General features: G+C 42.9%; 1 protein-coding gene across 1 annotated transcript in view; it reads left to right on the top strand.

Annotated features, from left to right (window-relative positions):
• LOC107530417 (N-acetyllactosaminide beta-1,6-N-acetylglucosaminyl-transferase-like) overlaps positions 1-17,470 on the top strand; it is a 38,418-nt gene that overhangs the window by 14,262 nt on the left and 6,686 nt on the right. The window contains exon 2 of the mRNA XM_087820643.1: positions 16,554-16,646. Within this exon, the coding sequence (XP_087676769.1) occupies positions 16,554-16,646 (93 nt within the window). The remainder of the gene's footprint in view (positions 1-16,553; positions 16,647-17,470) is intronic.

Genomic DNA, 17,470 nt, shown 5'->3' with positions numbered 1-17,470 from the left:
AGAAGGGGACCTGTCGGGATCTGTAGATGGCTCAAGGGTTTATCTTTTTCTACAAATTGAATATATTAGTCATTGTTCTGGATCAAAAGATGCCCGTTATTCAGAGTTTCTGAAACACTGAACTAACTGTTGCACAAAAGAAAACACCAGTATTCAAGTGCTTAAAAGTCAAGCCCTCAAAGCCAGAAAGCTGGATACTCAAAAGTGACACTGCAGTCCCTACTGGGACCCTGAGCAGAGGGAATGGGGGTAAGGGCGAGGCACTGAAGAGGCCAAGGTTTTTTGAAGTCTCGTGTTTTATTTTTTAAATTTATGTAAATATCACAGTCCTGGGCACTCTATAAACTTTCTTAAACTTTTTATTGAAATAGCATATGCATCCAGAAAACTGCACATATCAGAATTGAGATCACTGAATTTTCAACTGATCCTTACCTGAGTAACCGCACAAGAAACCATGTTACCACTAGTACTCCAGGAACCCTGTATTCCCTTCCAGTTACCTCCCAAATGACAACCACCCCACCCCATAAGTTTGTTTTGCCTCTTTTGTGTCGTTATGTTACTTAAATTTTATTTTTGTATTTTTCAATTACAATTGACATAACTTATGATCACCCCAATAAGTCTAGCACCCACACATAGTTATTACAACATCATTGATTATATTACCTATTGATTACATCCCCAGGACTATTCTGTAACTACCAGTTTATACTTCTTAATCCGTTCACCTTTTTCACCCAGTTGCCCAACTCCACTCCTCACGGGCAACCAGCAGTTTGTTTTCTGTATGTATGAGTCTGTTTCTGTTTTGTTTGTTTGTTTATTTTGTTTTTTAGATTCCACATATAAATGAAATCATATGGTATTTGTCTCTCTCTGTCTGACTTATTTCACTTAGCATAATACACTTTAGGCCCATCCATGTTGTCACAAATGGCAAGATTTCATTCTCTTTTTATGGCCGAGTAATATTCCATTGTATACATGCACCACTTCTTCTTTGTCCAATTGTCTATCAATAGATACTTAGGTTGCTTCCATATCTTGGCTTTTGTAAATGATGCTGCAATGAAGAGTGCATATATCTTTTCAAATTTGTGTTCTTGTTTTCTTTCAAAAAATACCCAGAAGTAGAATTGCTGAGTCCTACGGTAGTTTTATTTTTTTTAATTTTATGGGCCTCCATAGTGTCTTCCATAGTGGCTGCACCAATTTCCAATCCCACCAACAATACATGAGGGCTCCCTTTTCTTCTGTCCTTGCCAACCCTTGTTTGTGGATTAATTGATGCTAGCCAGCCTGACAGATATGAGGCAATAACGCATTGTGGTTTGAATTTGCATTTCCCTGATGATTAGGAATATTGAGCATCTTTTCCTGTGTTTATTGGCCATTTTTATGGCCTCTTTGGAGAAATGTCTATTCAGGTCCTCTGTCCATTTTTAAAATTGAATTGTTTGGGTGTGTGTGTGTGAGAGAGAGAAAGAGAGAGAGAGAGAGAGCTAAGTTGTCTGAGTTCCTTATATATTTTGGATATTAACCCCTTATCAGTTGTATTATTGGTGAATATCTTCTTCCATTCAGTAGGTTGCCTTTTCAGTTTGTTGATGGGTTTCATTAAGTAACTTCTAATTGTAGCCTAGTGCTTTTCATCCAAATATTTCAGGTTAAATATATGTTTCAGGAAGAAATGCTAGGCCTACCCTGTGGCTTCCTATATTTCTAAAAAATACTGTAAACTCCATGGGGTCAGGGGTGGCAGGGGTGGGAGGGGATATGCACATGTTTCAGGCACAGCACAAGGCTCTTTCTCCTATGTGTCTTCTCTTTTTAAAGTTTATTTAGACATTTCTCATATTTGTAGAAGAGGAGTGTAAACAGAACCCCTCTGCTGTTCTGTTTAAAAGATTGGGCTTGCTATAAATAGGCACTTAGTTCCCAGAATCAGCAACCTATATATACTCCAGTACATGAAGCAACAAATGGAATTTACCACTGACCTTCAGCTCCTTTGGACCTGTCTTGGGTTGTAAATAGGAGTTAAAATTAGATGAGTCCTAAGCAAACATGATTTTTATTTGGCTGTTTTTACAAGGAATTGGACAGAATGTTTTACAACTTGAGAGTGAATTCTTGATTTATATTCAACTGGGTGTAGTCTGGTTCCTTGTTTTGAAGATAAAGGAGGCACTCTGTGCAGGGGAAAGTGACGATTTGTATAATGGACTCATTAAGGGCCTTTCTCCAGACAACAGGCAAAGCGGTACAGGGCATGCTCTGTTCTATGGATGCCAACAGGGAAGGACCAGGCCATGAAATCCCTTCCTGTGTAGTCGAGTGAAAAGGCAAATCAATACTGTAAATGCTTTTATTTGAAACAGTCACACCAAATCTAGGAAATGCCACTTGAGATGTAAATACCTAATTCAAACTGAAAAAACACATCTGAACAGGTAGATCATAGAGAAAACTTACTACTTGATGTTCATGTGCTGCAAATAGCAGAATCTCCTGAGTTTCTGTCTTCTAACAAAACTTAACTCATAAGGAAACAGTTTTTTGAACTGATAAAGCCGCCAAAGTGGTAAACGTGTTCATAAGCATTGTCCCAACTCATTTAATTTAAGGAATCCCAACCCATATATACCACTGGTAAAGGCCACTTGTGAAAGATTATTTGCAATCTACATTTAATATACATCAGTCAACTAGTTAACAGCTATGTTGTAGTCGAAAGGGAACACAGAAGTATCTATTTGTACAAAAAAGGTGCGTTGTGAAATAATGTTTTCTTAGTGATTGTTACTTGCAGCTATAAGGTTTTGTAGTGTTTTGGCCTTTTTAAAAAACTTTCACTTTTGTTCTTGTACTTTTATGCATTATTTCAACCCATCCAAATAACTTCAATTTTTTGCAAATTATAGAATAATATTTTTAAGAGGAAAAAAGTAAAGTACAAGGTAAATGTGCTAAGATGCTTAACACTAGCCAAATTGGGGGAACTGGGAAACAATTGGTTTCTTCTTTGACATTTTTTATTTTTAAAATCTCCAAAGCTTAAAAATAACGTTGCTTTATTTGGTGAAAAAGAAAATCTCTCCTTATTAAGGCACAGTACGTGGTGTTATAGAAGCTAAAGTGTATTATCCCTATGAAGGGATGTGTAATAAAATATTCTGCAAAGAACAGGTGTTCTCAACCCTGGCTATATCTTACCACTGTGTAGGGCATTTTTAAAAATAACAATGCCTGGGCCTCACCGCTGAACCATTAATTCAGAAAACCGGGGAGATGAGGCACAGTCATCGGTACTTTTTAAAACTTCCACAGACGATTCCACAGTGTGACCAGAGTGGGGAACACTGATATAGATGAAGGCTTGAGTTGAAGATAAAAACTGAAGAATGGAATTGATTATCTTGACTCAGCCCTCGTTCATTCCCTAACATTTGCATTCAAAACAACAACAACAAAAAAATCAGTTAAGGTTTTCCTGGGAGGAAGAGAAACTTGCAAAACTTAGTAGATAGATGTTATGTGGGTGACTTGAAGAAAGTATCTCCTGATTCTGTGAGCGCTTCTGACCAGGGCAGCTCCACTAGGGCTGGATGCGTTGCATGGCACCCGTGCCAGACCCAGGCCTCTCCCCAGATGGTCCCTGGTTTCCTAGTAGACTCGCTAGGGCTGCTTCACTGGGCAGCCTCAGGGGAGGGCAGAGCCTAATCGATGAATGTTTTTAAATCTCTGCTGTGTCACATTTGCTAATGTTCTATAGGCCAAAGCAAGTCACATGGCCAAAGCCAGATTCATGGGGTGAAGCAGCTTTCTCTACCTCTTGATGGAAAAGCTACAGTCATATTGAATGGAGGTGTGTGTATAGCAGTGGGATGAATGCATAAGTATTTGAGGGGAACAAATGAATCAAACTATGTTTTTTTAAGCAAAAACATTTGATAAAACTAGATAGTTACTGGGGAGATCCAAGATGGCAGTGGATTGAGTGGAAGCGACACTGACACTCTCCCAGGACCAAACTGGAATTACAACTAAAATATAGGAAAACCATCCTGAATAATCAACTGCAACTGAAGACAGAGCTGGAGAGCAACCTCATAACCAAGGAGGAAACGTGGAAACCACATAGAGACTGGGAGGAAGTGTGGAGGTGCCAGAGGGCTGGCTGGGCTCCCCCAGGCAGCAGCTGAAGGTCCCGAGGGAGATCTCAGCTGTGGGGGTTCCCACTGAGGACTCTGAGACCTAAACCCCAGGCTGGGCTTCCCAGCCCAGAGCACCAGAGCTGAGAAAGGTGCCCACATAACATCTGGCTGTGAAAAGCAGCTGGTTTTCTGTCTGCCAGGGAGAGAGGGCTAGAAATGCAGGCACCCTCTTAAAGGGCCAAAGTTTTGTGTGCAGGCGCTCACCTTGGGATCCTGGCATTGGGAGGGCAGAGTGGACTGGAGCTGTGTGAGGAGAATCTAGGGTTGGGACCTCTGGAGATAGAGAGCAGATGCCACCCATCTGGAGTCATTCCCCCATACTGCAGAGGACATCTTTCACAGGCAGATATTTTGCTGCTTTTGCCTGGGGAGGGTTAGGGGGGAAGCAATTGCCTCACTCTGCTGGAAAACCTCTGGCCCCACCCTGGGGAGTTTCTACAGTCTGGGGCTCCTTAAGAGACTGAATAACAGTTTCTGGGTGCTTTGAGTCTTTGCCTGATTTGCTTCTGGATCCAGGGCTTAGAGAAGCAGACCTTCGTCCACATCTTGGTCCTATCCAAACACACCCAGCCCCATCAGAGGAAACCAGAAGTTGTGGAGTGCACTCAATATCCTCGCTCCATTAGGAATGTCCATGTTATCACTGGCTCACCATAATACAAATTCCTGGTTTCAAATTACTCCATGAAATGCACCATAGTATACTTGTGAGCCACTTGATGCAAATTTGTATAACCTTGGGCATCAGCAAAAGAAGGGATTCCAAGACAGGTGGATGGGTGAAGCTGTTTCATTAAAAACATGCAGCATGCTCCCTGACGATGTGGCTCAGTGGTTGGACCGCTGGCCTGTACATCCAAGGGTACAGGGCATGTACCTGGGTGGTTGGTTCACTGCTGGCCCTGGGTTGGGCCCCTGTTGGAGGCAACCAGTGGACGTGTCTCTCTCACATTGATGTTTCTCTCTCTCCCCCTCACTCTCTCCCTGAAAAGCAATGGAAAAAACATCCTCTGATGAGGATTAACCAAAAAACAGACAACAAAAAAACCTTACAGCTGTGGAAGCTGAAGGCCAACGTAGCTAACGGGCACTCAGCATTGCCTTTTTAAATTCAAGGCGGCCTGCAAATGCACACTGAGCCAGCAAGCCTCGTGAATTCGGCCCTGCCCCTTCCATTTTCACTGCTTCCCTGACGTCATTAGTAACATGGCCACAAAATAACCTGAGACAGGAGAGCACCAGCCCATGAGCTGGAATTCCGCCGTCACCAGCAGCCAGAATTACATCACGTAACTATTTATGCCTCAAGTCCTTTTCCACCTTTTAACATGTTTGCTCGGCGTGATTAAGGGCTTGGAAAAATTCATCTGCGGAACAGGGCTCCGCAGTAAGGCGGGGTGGTAACGTCTGACTGCCGAGGGAAGCCCAGGTCGGGGCTCAGGCGGAGGAGGGGGAGGCCCGGCCCGGGTGGGGGCTGGGCGAGGGGTGGGGGCCCTCGGTGGAGGAGACAGATGCTCCGCCCCTCCCGGACCCTAAATCCCTTCCTGCCCTCTTCGCCCCCAGCGTGGGCGGTCCGGGGGGGACCACTCCCCCTCCCTCAAGCTGCACTGGTCCCGAGGGCCACACTCCACCCGCTACCCCGCGGGGGCTCTGGAGCGAATGGCTGGGGGCGGGGGACTGGCTCGCCCGTCAGCGCCAGCGCCAAAGGCCGCCAGGCCCCGCCCCCGCCAGGCCCCGCCCCGTCAGACCCCGCCCCTGTCAGGCCCCGCCCCCACCAGGCCCCGCCCCCATCAGGCCCCGCCCCGCCGGCCAGGCCCCGCCCCCACCAGGCCCCGCCCCCCCAGCGGCGCCTCCCGCCCTGCAGACTGACCGCCTCCACCTCCAGGTTGGCGGTGTCTCTCATCCCCAGACCCGCGCTCACCCAGGGCCAGGTCCTGGGCAAGTGAAGGGAAGAAGGAAGAGCGGGGTGGGGAGTGGGCTGGGGTCTTTTTTCTTTTTCTTCCTTGAGGTATAATTGACATATAAAATTATATTGGTTTCAGGTATACAACGTAATGACTGGATGTTTGTATATATTGCAGAATGATCACTACGATGTCTAGTTGACAAACGTCGCTACATATGGTTACGAACTTTCTTGGGATGAGAAATTTTAAGATTGACTCTTAACAACTTTCTACTATACGATACGGTATTATTTATTATAGTCGCCATGCTGTACATTACATCCCCAGGATTTATTTGGAGCTTGTTTTCTTGTATTAGACGTTTGCATAAGCCAAGGTATGGGGAAGCAGGTGAAAATGGAAGACCTAGTCTGGGATTCCCAAAAGGGTGACAGGAGAGCTGGGTGTCTGTGGACAGTGATGAAAGATGAGGCCTGGAAAGAAGTACTGCAAACTGCATGTCAGCAGGGCCAGGCAGACAATAGGAGTGAGTGAAGCCCGGTGGGAACCAGGGCGCAGGAGGGCCCCTGGCTGCCTACGGCCCCAGTGAATGGTTGTCTAGGGATGCTGGCAATCAGACTTTCATGGGAAATCTGTTTTCTTCAGTGTTCCACTCCCCCTTCTACGCTGGTCTAACCAAACACACCTATCAGATGTGGTCTATGGGCTGTTTGTAGTCTGGCGACAAGATTGCAAAATATCCTATGTGCACAGTCAGCATTTGGGGATCTGCCTGGTCGGAATGTGATCTATAGCAGCAAACTGATGGGCCCAGCCAGGGTTACATTTATGCAGAAATGGCTGGGGCTTTGGTTAGTGACAATCTGAAACAAAAGAAAAAAAATGTCAGTTTAGCTTTTTTGGAAGGAGATAAACATTAAGCTGGATCCAGGGGAGCAAAGTCAGCAGAGTAAAATGAGAATAGGGTGCAGAGTCAGAATTCTAGTAAGAGGTGGAATGGGCACCAGCAGGAAAGGCCTGGAACGATACCAGCCTGAATTTGCTTGCATACGTCATAGGGTGAGTGGCTGGTGGGCATCTTAAAATGGCTTGAAGAAACAGACACAGCGTGGATGACTCAAAGTAACCCCAGATCCCCACAGAGAAGAGCAACAGGATTAACACTGATTATATCTAGAAAGAGCCATCGGGTGGTATTGCCAGTGAGGTGGGCCGTCTGGAGGCAGAGGCTGCTTGGTAGGCGATGGAACAGTCTTGGTGAGAGATGTGGAGCACCGGAGCCAGGGCAGGGCCCGCAGAGGGAAGCAGCACTGTCGGAGGCCAGGGGCAGGGGACGCTGGAAGAGCGGAGCTGCCAGTCCACTGGAAATCAGTTGAGTCTCAACAGAAAATCAGTTGGACATTAACAACTCACCGCAGTGATCATTTCACGAAATGTACAAATATTAAATCATTATGTTCTGCACCTGAAACTAATGTTAAATGTCAATTATACCTCAATTAAAAAAAGGAAAGAAAAAAACGCTGAGTATAGGACCCAGTAGTTTTTATTTTAACATGCCCTCCAAAAAGTTTTGATACATTATGAAGTTTGAAAACATTACTTGAAAATCCTCCCCTTCCCTTCCCTTCCCTTCCCTCCTTCCCTTCCCTTCCCTTCCCTTCCCTTCCCTTCCCTTCCCTTCCCTTCCCTTCCCTTCCCTTCCCTTCCCTTCCCTTCCCTTCCCTTCCCTTCCCTTCCCTCCCCTCCCCTCCCCTCCCCTCCCCTCCCCTCCCCTCCCCTCCCCTCCCCCTCCCCCTCCCCCTCCCCCTCCCCCTCCCCCTCCCCCTCCCCCTCCCCCTCCCCCTCCCCCTCCCCCTCCCCCTCCCCCTCCCCCTCCCCCTCCCCCTCCCCCTCCCCCTCCCCCTCCCCCTTTCCTTTCTTTCTTTTGTTCAACATTTTGCAGAGTATTTGCTAGCAGTTTGGCCACTTGTCTGAGGATGGTTCTATCTATAAATCAAAGACAATGTTCTGATGTTTGTGGTAGTCCTGAAACACCTAATAAAAGTCTCGCATGAGAGGACTTTCCTCCTATTCTTGCCAGAAATCAGCCTTGCCTGACATAGCTCCGCGACAGAATATTCTGCCACTCAGTGAATGAATGCTTTGCTCACTAGACGGTGGGCAGACACTATGATGTGTGTCTCTTTCTCCCAGGTGCTTTCATTAGCCTTTAAATAAAAGGCCTACTCCTTTTGGTTGAAAGGCTACTCCATCTCAAGCTTTCATGAAACAACATGATCGTAATGAATTTGCTACTTGATCCATACTTTACTCACAAAACTTCACACTCTCAGGATAACGGGGTAACTTAAGGAAAGTTACAAAGGGAAACTAAGGACCATTTTTGGCTGCTTGAGATGTGTGATGCCAGAGAGAGGACCCCTTAAACAGAACTAGTGGGGGGGAGTGAAAAATGACACAGAATAGTGCATATAAATATAACCCAATTGTTCCTCATTTTAGTATTTCTTTCTTTTCTGTATTGAATTAGATGATTTTGCACTAAAGGCAAGCAAACCCAGATGAAAGGAAACTTATTTTGCTTTGACATATTAAAAACAAAAAGTACATTTACTCACACAGGTCAAACTCTTCTAAAGGATGTCCAGAGGGAAGATGCTGAAAGACAAATTATTTATCCAAGTTTATTCTCAGCTGGAGTTCAGAAACTTGCATGGTGCCACTGGAAGCAGCATTTTTGGAAGGAAAATAGTTCTTAAAGATTGACTATTTTTATTATATTCATGCTAGAACCATTTCTGCCTCCATACAGTCACTATAGTGTTGCTCCCAGGCAACACTGTTAGCTAGTCACCCATCATTCAAGATCCACCTCACATTCTACCCATCTATCTTTTGACGAGGGCCTTTTTAAAGCCTTGTAAAAATACAGGAGTTGTTGAGATAAAAGACTTCTAGGTCCTTTCCCCAGAGTTTCTGATTCCGTCTGGAGTGGGGCTCAAGAAATGGATTTCTATGCTTCGCCAGTTTAGACTGAAGTTTAAAAAATGTATTTCCTTTATATAGCTATGTAATTGTTGTTGTTTTTGTTTTGTTTTTTAAAAAGCCAGGGAAGGCTTGAAGAACTGCTAGGAGATTAGAAATCAGTTGGGGGCTCCTGTACTGCACAAAATTCCAAAAGTCAGAGCTGGAAGGGATTAACTAGATTTGAATTAATTATGAACATGAAGGACTTTGAGGAATGTCATGGTTTAGTGGAGGAAAGAAGGGAAAGTTGTCAGGCTACAAGTCTGGAAGTAGCAAACGTGAAGACCTTCATTGCCTCAGAAAAATTTGCCATAATTTAAGGGGTGTTTGAGAGCTAAAGATGACAAACAGCCAAAAAGAAATGTAGGCAGAGGGCCAATGGAGCAAGGTCGGGATTGTAATGAAATCTGAACTGCTCTGGGGCAAGTACCGCCCACTGTCCCAAATGCTCCACTAACCTTTCCTGTTCACATCAGAAGACTGTCCAGGAAAGACTCTTGAGTAGAGGTGTCTGGGCTGCTAGTAAAGATATCAGTACCTATTAACCCTCTGGATCCACTAGGCTGAACATCACATCCATGGCTTTACCCCCAGCATCTACTCTAGAACATGGGAACCATGCAAGAAACCACTGAGGGGCTGGGGGAGGTAGAAAAAGGTAAGGGGGGATAAATGGTGATGGAAGGAGACTTGACTTGGGGTGGTGAACACACAATACAATTTACAGATGATATATAGTTGTACTCCTGAAACCTATATAATTTTATTAACCAATGTCACCCCAATAAATTCAATAAAAATAAAAATAAAAAAATATTTAGGACAAAAAAACCCCCAAACAACCATTGAATATGTGAGCAAATTATCTTGAAACAAAACTAACAAGTTATTTAGCATGCCCTCACTCCTGAGCAATTCACTTCAATTTCCTAGGCTCTGGTTTACACAGCGTGGCAATGAGGGGGAAAAGATTAAAATATTAAAACTTCTAAAACTCCTTTGAGTTCAAAACTCTGGATTTTCCTTCCTTCCCCCATTCCATCTATTCCTTTTACAAGCAAGCAAGAGTCCATTTGTGGGCAATTATCAGAGGTGAATGAAGAGCTGTCATTTTAAGGACATCGTGCCATTTATTATCTCAGGGGCTGCAGAACTCTAGGAAATAGTCACATGAAATAAAACAAGATCTCATGTTCCATGTGTTAATAATCCTAAGTGATGAATGAACCATTGGTAGGTGAAAACAATAGTCTATCTTTTTATTTTTAAACATTTTTATATTGATTTTAGGGAGATAGAGAAACACGATGTGAGAGAGAAACATCCACCGGTTGCCTTCTGCTCACACCCTGACTGGGGATCAAACCCACAACCTGGGTATGTGCCCTGCGTGGGAATCGAACCCACAACTCTTTGGCGCACAGGACAGTGCTCCAACCAACTTAACAATGAGAAAGAGGCTATATGTTATTTAACACTGCTTTTCTCAGTTATTAGCTAATTTTCCATTTTTTACTGTGAAAGCCAATTAACAGTAAACATTGTGTGTTTTTATATTGTGTTGAATTATCCTTAGAATATCTACAAGCACAATTACTAAATCAGTAAGGCAAGTAAGACTCAGATGTATGTGAAAAACTTTTAAAAATATAAAATCAATTCAACAGCATTAAAGACAGTTTTATACATTTAAAACATTTTTCATTTCACATGCAAATATTTGTACAGGTTTTATTAATAATGTAAGATTTCATGTTTTCAACCAGAGGTGATTTTGCCCCTCTGGGGACATTTGGCAATATCTGGAAACATTTTTGAAGGTCACAATTGGGGTGGGGTGGGGGATGGGAGGGACTGATACTGGCACCTAGTGGGTAAAGGCCAGGCTGCTGCTGCTAAACATCCTACAATACATAGGGCAACCCCCCGGCTAAGAATCATCTGCAAAGAGTTATCCAGCCCAAATGTCAGTAATGTCAAGGTCAAGAAACTTGCTTTAGGCTATAGTGAAAAAAGCAATGTCTTCTACAGCTACATGTCCCAGTGATTTTAATAGAGGGATTATATTTTCAACCGTTTATTGAGTAGTTCTGTATGCCAGGCTCTATGCTAAGCACAACACATACATTATCTTATTTAACATTAACAAAATCCTGTGAGGTTTTGAAGGTTCATACATGATGTTTCAAAGAAATTACATAACTGCTCAAGGTCACATAGCCAGGAATAGCAGATAGGGTTTGAAATGCCTGCCCTCTGACTGCAAAGGGCTGTTAGTGAGAATGTAAAAATACTGTCATAGTGAACATGTCATATACAGATTTTCACACTTGAAGAATTATTTCCTTAGTTTATTTCAAAACTATTGGTTTTTTATGGTGGTTTTTCCTACATTGTTTTCAAATTGATTTTCCAGAGTTGCACCAATTTACAGCACCACCATTAAACTGTGAGGAAATCCCATTCAGTAAACTGACTTTGGCATTGACTTTTGACATTTAAAAACAAAATTCTTTATTTAATAAGTTAAAAAATATATCTTTGAGCTTAAAAATTAAGCAACTGCTGGGATTTGTTACCAGATGTAGGTCTCCCCAAATAAGGGCCACGCTGTGTAATACGAAGGAAGTCAAGTCAATGAAAATACTGCTCATATTTCAAAGAATCATCTTCATTTATTCAACAAGTGCAGTTATTTAACTAATAAAGGCTGAGCCCCAAGAAAAACATTCCTGGTTACTCTGTAAACTTTATCTCAAATCTTTTGTTTAAATAAGCCTACGAAGAGCAAATGAGAGAATTGGATTTAATAGTTTGAAATGTTTTCCCTGATAATACTGGGGTCTTCTTTTTGCCGCATCCCAGAAAGAATGAAAAATAGATCTTTCCTAGGATACCTGTGGATTGAGAGTAGACTATTACCCATATACCCCATAAATACCCTCCTAGAAGCCTGACAGTCAATAATAATCATAATGACAGAAGCAACAAGACAATCATCTAGTCCAGTATTTTTTAAATAGTAGTTGCATCTCGTTAGTGGATCCAGCAATCATTTTAGTAGGTTTTCACTAGAGTTTTTAACAGGAGACTACGCCAGAAAATAGTGTAAAATAAGCAAGTGCATTGCATGTAATAAGCCTAAGAATTACTTTGTAAAATTTTTGTTTGCACTGCATGTGTGTGTGTGTTGGTGTAAAGTTGATTTTCTGTGGTTTGCAGTCTGAAAGGTTGAAAAAACCCTGATCTAATCTACCTCATTTGAAAGGTGAATCTGAGTGGCGTTAAAAAATGCACAAGGAAAGAGCTGGTTAATGACAAAACTGGGATGAGAACTCTGTTCCCCAATTCCGGGGCCAGGGTCTGTTCCATCAGGGGGTTTGCTAGAGGTCAGTCTCTGGGAGAGAAATAGCAACAGAGTTAGGCTTAGTAGATGCTTTTATGGAACAGAAGGAGCAGTTGGACGTTGGCACAAGTGTGGGATCAGTAGCTTTGGGGTCCCTATGTATCTTTTAAGAAAAGCCAAATTAAATTATTGAACAGTGGGTACAGTACACATTTAGGCTACCCAATCTCTCGCTTGCCCTTATTTCTCTAAAATAACAACCAAGTGAGGCCTAACAGTATTTGAGTTGAGTGTTTATCTCCCACTAAGCTAGTTGTACCAGGCAGAACATGTGGAGAGTAAGATGGCTGATGGCCACCTAGGCTATTGCCAGAGGGCAAGCTGATACAGGCTGGGCCTTGCTAAAAGGGTAGAAGAAACATATTTTGACACTGAGAAGTAGAACATTATTTCAGCTTAAATTATGGTGGCCTATTGGGAAACCAAGGCAGCAACCAGGCCTGTCTGATCCACACAGGAGCTGAGTGGTCCTCACCACCAGCACTAAAGACGGAGTCAATGGGGCAACCCTTGTGCCATACTCATTCATTCCTTTAGCATCGCTCCAGCATCTCCTGAGGGCCAAATGCTGTGACATCAAGTGCACTGTGAGGACTGGGCTCTGCCCAACAATCTTTCCCCATAACAGGTGGGCCGATGGCCTGGAAGGAGGGGATCTGAGGTCTACTAAAAAGCATATGTATCCTGCAGCTGGGTCAAGTTTGTTACTTTAATCGAAGGATGTTAAGGGATATAGTACCAGATTTCCTCATCACAGTAGAATCCGATGGACAGTAAGAGAGGGAGTCTAACCTGGAAACTTGATGAGGGCTGAGGGAAGGACTTCAGGGAGAGGAAGAGAGGAAGCTGTGCCTTCCCCACAGAGTTGATGACAGCCCAGAGCTTCTCAGGCGCGACAATGCCCAGGGATCCTCCGGCGAGCTTGTGAAGATGCTGGTTCTGGTGCAGGAGGTCGGGTGGGGCCTGAGATTCTGATTTTTGACAGGCTGCTGGATGATGTCCCCTATCCAAGAATCACACTTGGAAAGCAAGGCTTTCTCCCTGTTGCTGCCAGATATTTCTGTACTTCAGTATTCTTTGCCAAAAAGACAAAGTAGAATCCAACTTTGTCTGTGTTAGACCCTCTCTCTGCTTCTGCTTTGAAAAATGTCATTTTTGGTGCATAAACATGAATAATAGTTAAACAGACAAATTTGAGATTTGTCATCAAGCAGAAAGTATAGAAGTTGAGGTTTGGAATTTTATTAGCAGGAGGTTAATAGGTATTATGTGTTTATTTTCAAGACAGCAGTCATTAATTATGAATGTCACAATCTTATCTCCAAAATAATGGAATGTGACTCTGGGTAAGAGTCTGTCTGTGTTGATCAATGTTAATGAGGATGACAGAGGAAGGAAAATATCTTGTCCTTTTAAACATGCAGCCATTTAAAAGAGTGTAAGGGACTTTTCATCATGGCCATGTTTTATTCACACTTGTCCGCTGTAGCTATTTAATCAAAATATTAATCTAATCTTTTTGACATGAGAAAATATACTAAATTTCCTAGTGGTTTTCCAGACTGCCTTCTTCCCACCCCAACCTAACCAAGGCAAGTTTTATTCTAAATTCTTTTAAAATATGTGCTGAGAACAAAATAAAGAAGCTACTTTGGGAAATGCAAGCACTTAAATAAATTTTAAAGAATTAAATGCAAATCAAAACAGTAGGAAGAAATATCACATAATAAATATCATTTTTCTTGAATATTCCACACATATAAACAAAGTTCTCAAGTTTGGCAGCAGGAAAAGAAGAATCTTGACTTGCACAGAGTCCTTGGGGGTAAAGACTCATGCTATTTACAGGAAAGCTGTGCCCAATTTAATCTTAGTTGTGAAACCTTGGTACAATTCTTGATTTAGATTATCATATAATTATTATGTGACATCAGGGCAAAAGAACAGAACTTTTTTCCTTCTGAAAATGCACATGTTTTTGTTAATGTTGTTAAAGAGGAAATATTTTGTATGTGCCTATCCAATTAAACTTCTTTAAAAGTATTAGTTGTGTCTAATATTTTTCCTTATTAAAAAATACTCATCGACTTGGGTAACTTTTTCTCATTAGTTTGTATTTAGTTTTCTATTTGCCACCATAACAGCTTACCACAAGTTTAGCAGCTTAATGGACATAAGCGTATTGTCTTAGAGTTCTGTAGGTCAGAAGTCTGCCATGGGCCTCCCTAGGCTAAAGTCAAGGCGCTGACCGTTTCTTTCCGTGGGGCTGGGCAGGAGCTGTTTCCTCGCCTTCCAGCTTCTGGAGACCATCCGTGTGTCTTAGCCCCTTCCTCCACCCTCAGAGGGCAAAGGCGTGGAGTCCTCACATCACACCAGGCCAGCCAGCTCTCTGCCTCCCTCTGTCATTGCTAAAGGACCCTTGTGATGACATTGGGCCCACCAGCATAATTCAGGATACTCTTCTGATTTCCCAGTTTAAGGTCAGCTGATCAGCAGTCCTAATTCCCTTTTGCCACGGAAACATAACATATTGTCAAGCTCCAGGGATTAGGATATGGACTTCTTGGAGTGTATGTTTGGGGGAGGGGAGGCATTATTCTGCCTACCGCAGTATGTCTTATCAATATTTAAGGTCTTATAAGAAAGGATATTGCAGTATGAATGCAGATATCATTTGCATAGTGCCATTACATCAAAATTATGCTGATTGAATTTCCCGCTGGTGAAAATTGTCATGGCTCTTAGGAAGTGAAGTGTTCCTCCTCTAGTTGCATTTACGTTGATTCCCATCTACTTTTCCAGTAATGGAAATCTTGTGGTATAACTACTCTGTGTGATTAAATGGACCCTTCGACCTCTGGGACCTCTCCAAAATTTATGGAGATGGAGAGGGTTATTTGAAGTAGCTTAGCACGGCAATTTTGCTCTCCCAGGGGTTATTTGGCAATGCCTGAAGACATTTTTTATTATCGCAGTTCGGGGATATGTATTACTGGCATCTAGTGGGTGGAGGCCAGGGGTGCTGCTAAACATCATACAATGCACAGGACAGGACCTGCAACAAAGAATTATCCAGCACAAAGTGTCAATCAATGATGTCAAGTTGGAGAAAACTTGGCTTAGCAAGGTGACAGCCTAAATTTGCCTCCCCCTTTTTAAGGCCAATTCTTTATGTTTCAAAGATGAATTAGATAAAATACTAATTTGATAACAGGTCAGTAACAGCATTTGGTCAAAGAATAACTGAAAGAGAGAGAGAAGACAAGTGGGTCATTGTACACCAATCTTCTGGGGAAAAACTCAAAGCTCCAAACCTACTGCTTGGGAGAGACAATTCATCACCTTCACCGGGCGATCAGGAATCACGTCTGGTTTCTCTCTGTCCCCAGTTCCCAGCACAGTGCTTGTCCATATCAAATGCTCAAGAAGTATTTTAACAAATAAAAAGTGTAGTGTGTTGAAGGATTTGTTTATGAGTTCCATATGCAGTGAACAAGCTGTCTGCCTTCTCTATGTCTAAAACAAGAGCGACCCTGGAATTGCTCTCACTTATTAGCACTAAGAACCTAAAGAAGCCTGTTTCCTGGGCTTTCACTTAAATAGAAGCCATCTGGAAAATCCCTAAAAAAATTTAACATTAGGATTGAAAGAAAATTTAATTAAAGGCCATTGAGAGACCCCAAATCCCCAACTTTATCTTCTGCATTATGGTTGTTTTTTTTTACACTGTAGTATTTCTTAAGCTGTACTTTTCAGGCTTGATCACACACTATGAAAAAATCAACACATTCTTCCTACTGGTGGCCAGGCCAGGCCCATAACCACCAACTATTCACACCATAGGCCTTTGGGGTCCTGTACCAGTGATGACAAATCTGATGTGAAATTTACTATACTGAAAGAAAATCACTTGGAAGGTTAATTCATGAAATTGACATCCTTCTTTCTTGACTCTCATTTATGCTTTTTTCTTTCTCAACATTGCAGGTGTCCCTGGCTCCATGCCCAATGCATCATGGACTGGTAACCTCAGAGCCATCAAGTGGATTGACATGGAAGACAAGCACGGAGGCTGCCACGGTGAGGCATGCGTTTCGTACTGTGAGGCCACACGGCTTATGGCTGTGGGCAGGAAAGCAGTTGTGGAGCACAGGGCTCTCATGGTATATTTAGACTGATTTGTGAGTTATCAAAAGAGTACTAGAGGCTACCCTTGAAAAGTAAATTTAAACATTTCACAGACATTCTCCAGGTAGTTTCTGCTTTCTTATTATTGTTTATTTCCCTTTCTGTTCTTTTTGAGAGGACAGTGGTTAGGAGAGTGGTCTGGGGGAGTAGTGATGTCATGCTCTGACCACGAGCAAACCGGACGCCAATCCCACAAGTCAGCCTCTGCTCCCTCCACGGACAGCTTCCAGTTTGGAGGGGTTTGCGCAGGCCTGGCATGGTGGCGGGTGACACTAATGGGAGATTTCTCTTCCGGTGGAGAACTTGAAATCCTAAGTAGTCTCATTTCTATTGAACCTTATGAAGAAGCGTTTTCATCAGTCCTGCATACATTTTATTCAAATTATTGCCTGGTACGTGGTGGACATGTTTGCTAGAGCTAACACAGCAAAGACATTTTACACGTAACCACAGACTGGGTGGCTTACACAACTAAATTTATTTCCTCATGTCCTGGAAGCTGGGAGTCCAAGATCAAGGTGTCATCAGGTTTGGTTTCTTCAGAGGTCTCTCTCCTTGGCTGGTAGATGGCTGTCTTCTCCCTGTGTCCTCACATGGTCTTCCCTCTGTGTGTATCTGTGTCCTAATCTCTTCTTATAAGGACACCAATCATACTGGATTAGGGCCTACTCATATGACCTCATTTTAACTTAATTACCTCTTTAAATATAGCCACA

Source organism: Miniopterus natalensis, chromosome 9 (genome assembly GCF_054644295.1).
Source record: "Miniopterus natalensis isolate mMinNat1 chromosome 9, mMinNat1.hap1, whole genome shotgun sequence".
Classification (NCBI taxonomy): Eukaryota; Metazoa; Chordata; class Mammalia; order Chiroptera; family Miniopteridae; genus Miniopterus; species Miniopterus natalensis.
Note: the sequence above shows the minus strand (reverse complement) of the source record. Positions and strands in the feature narration are given on the sequence as shown.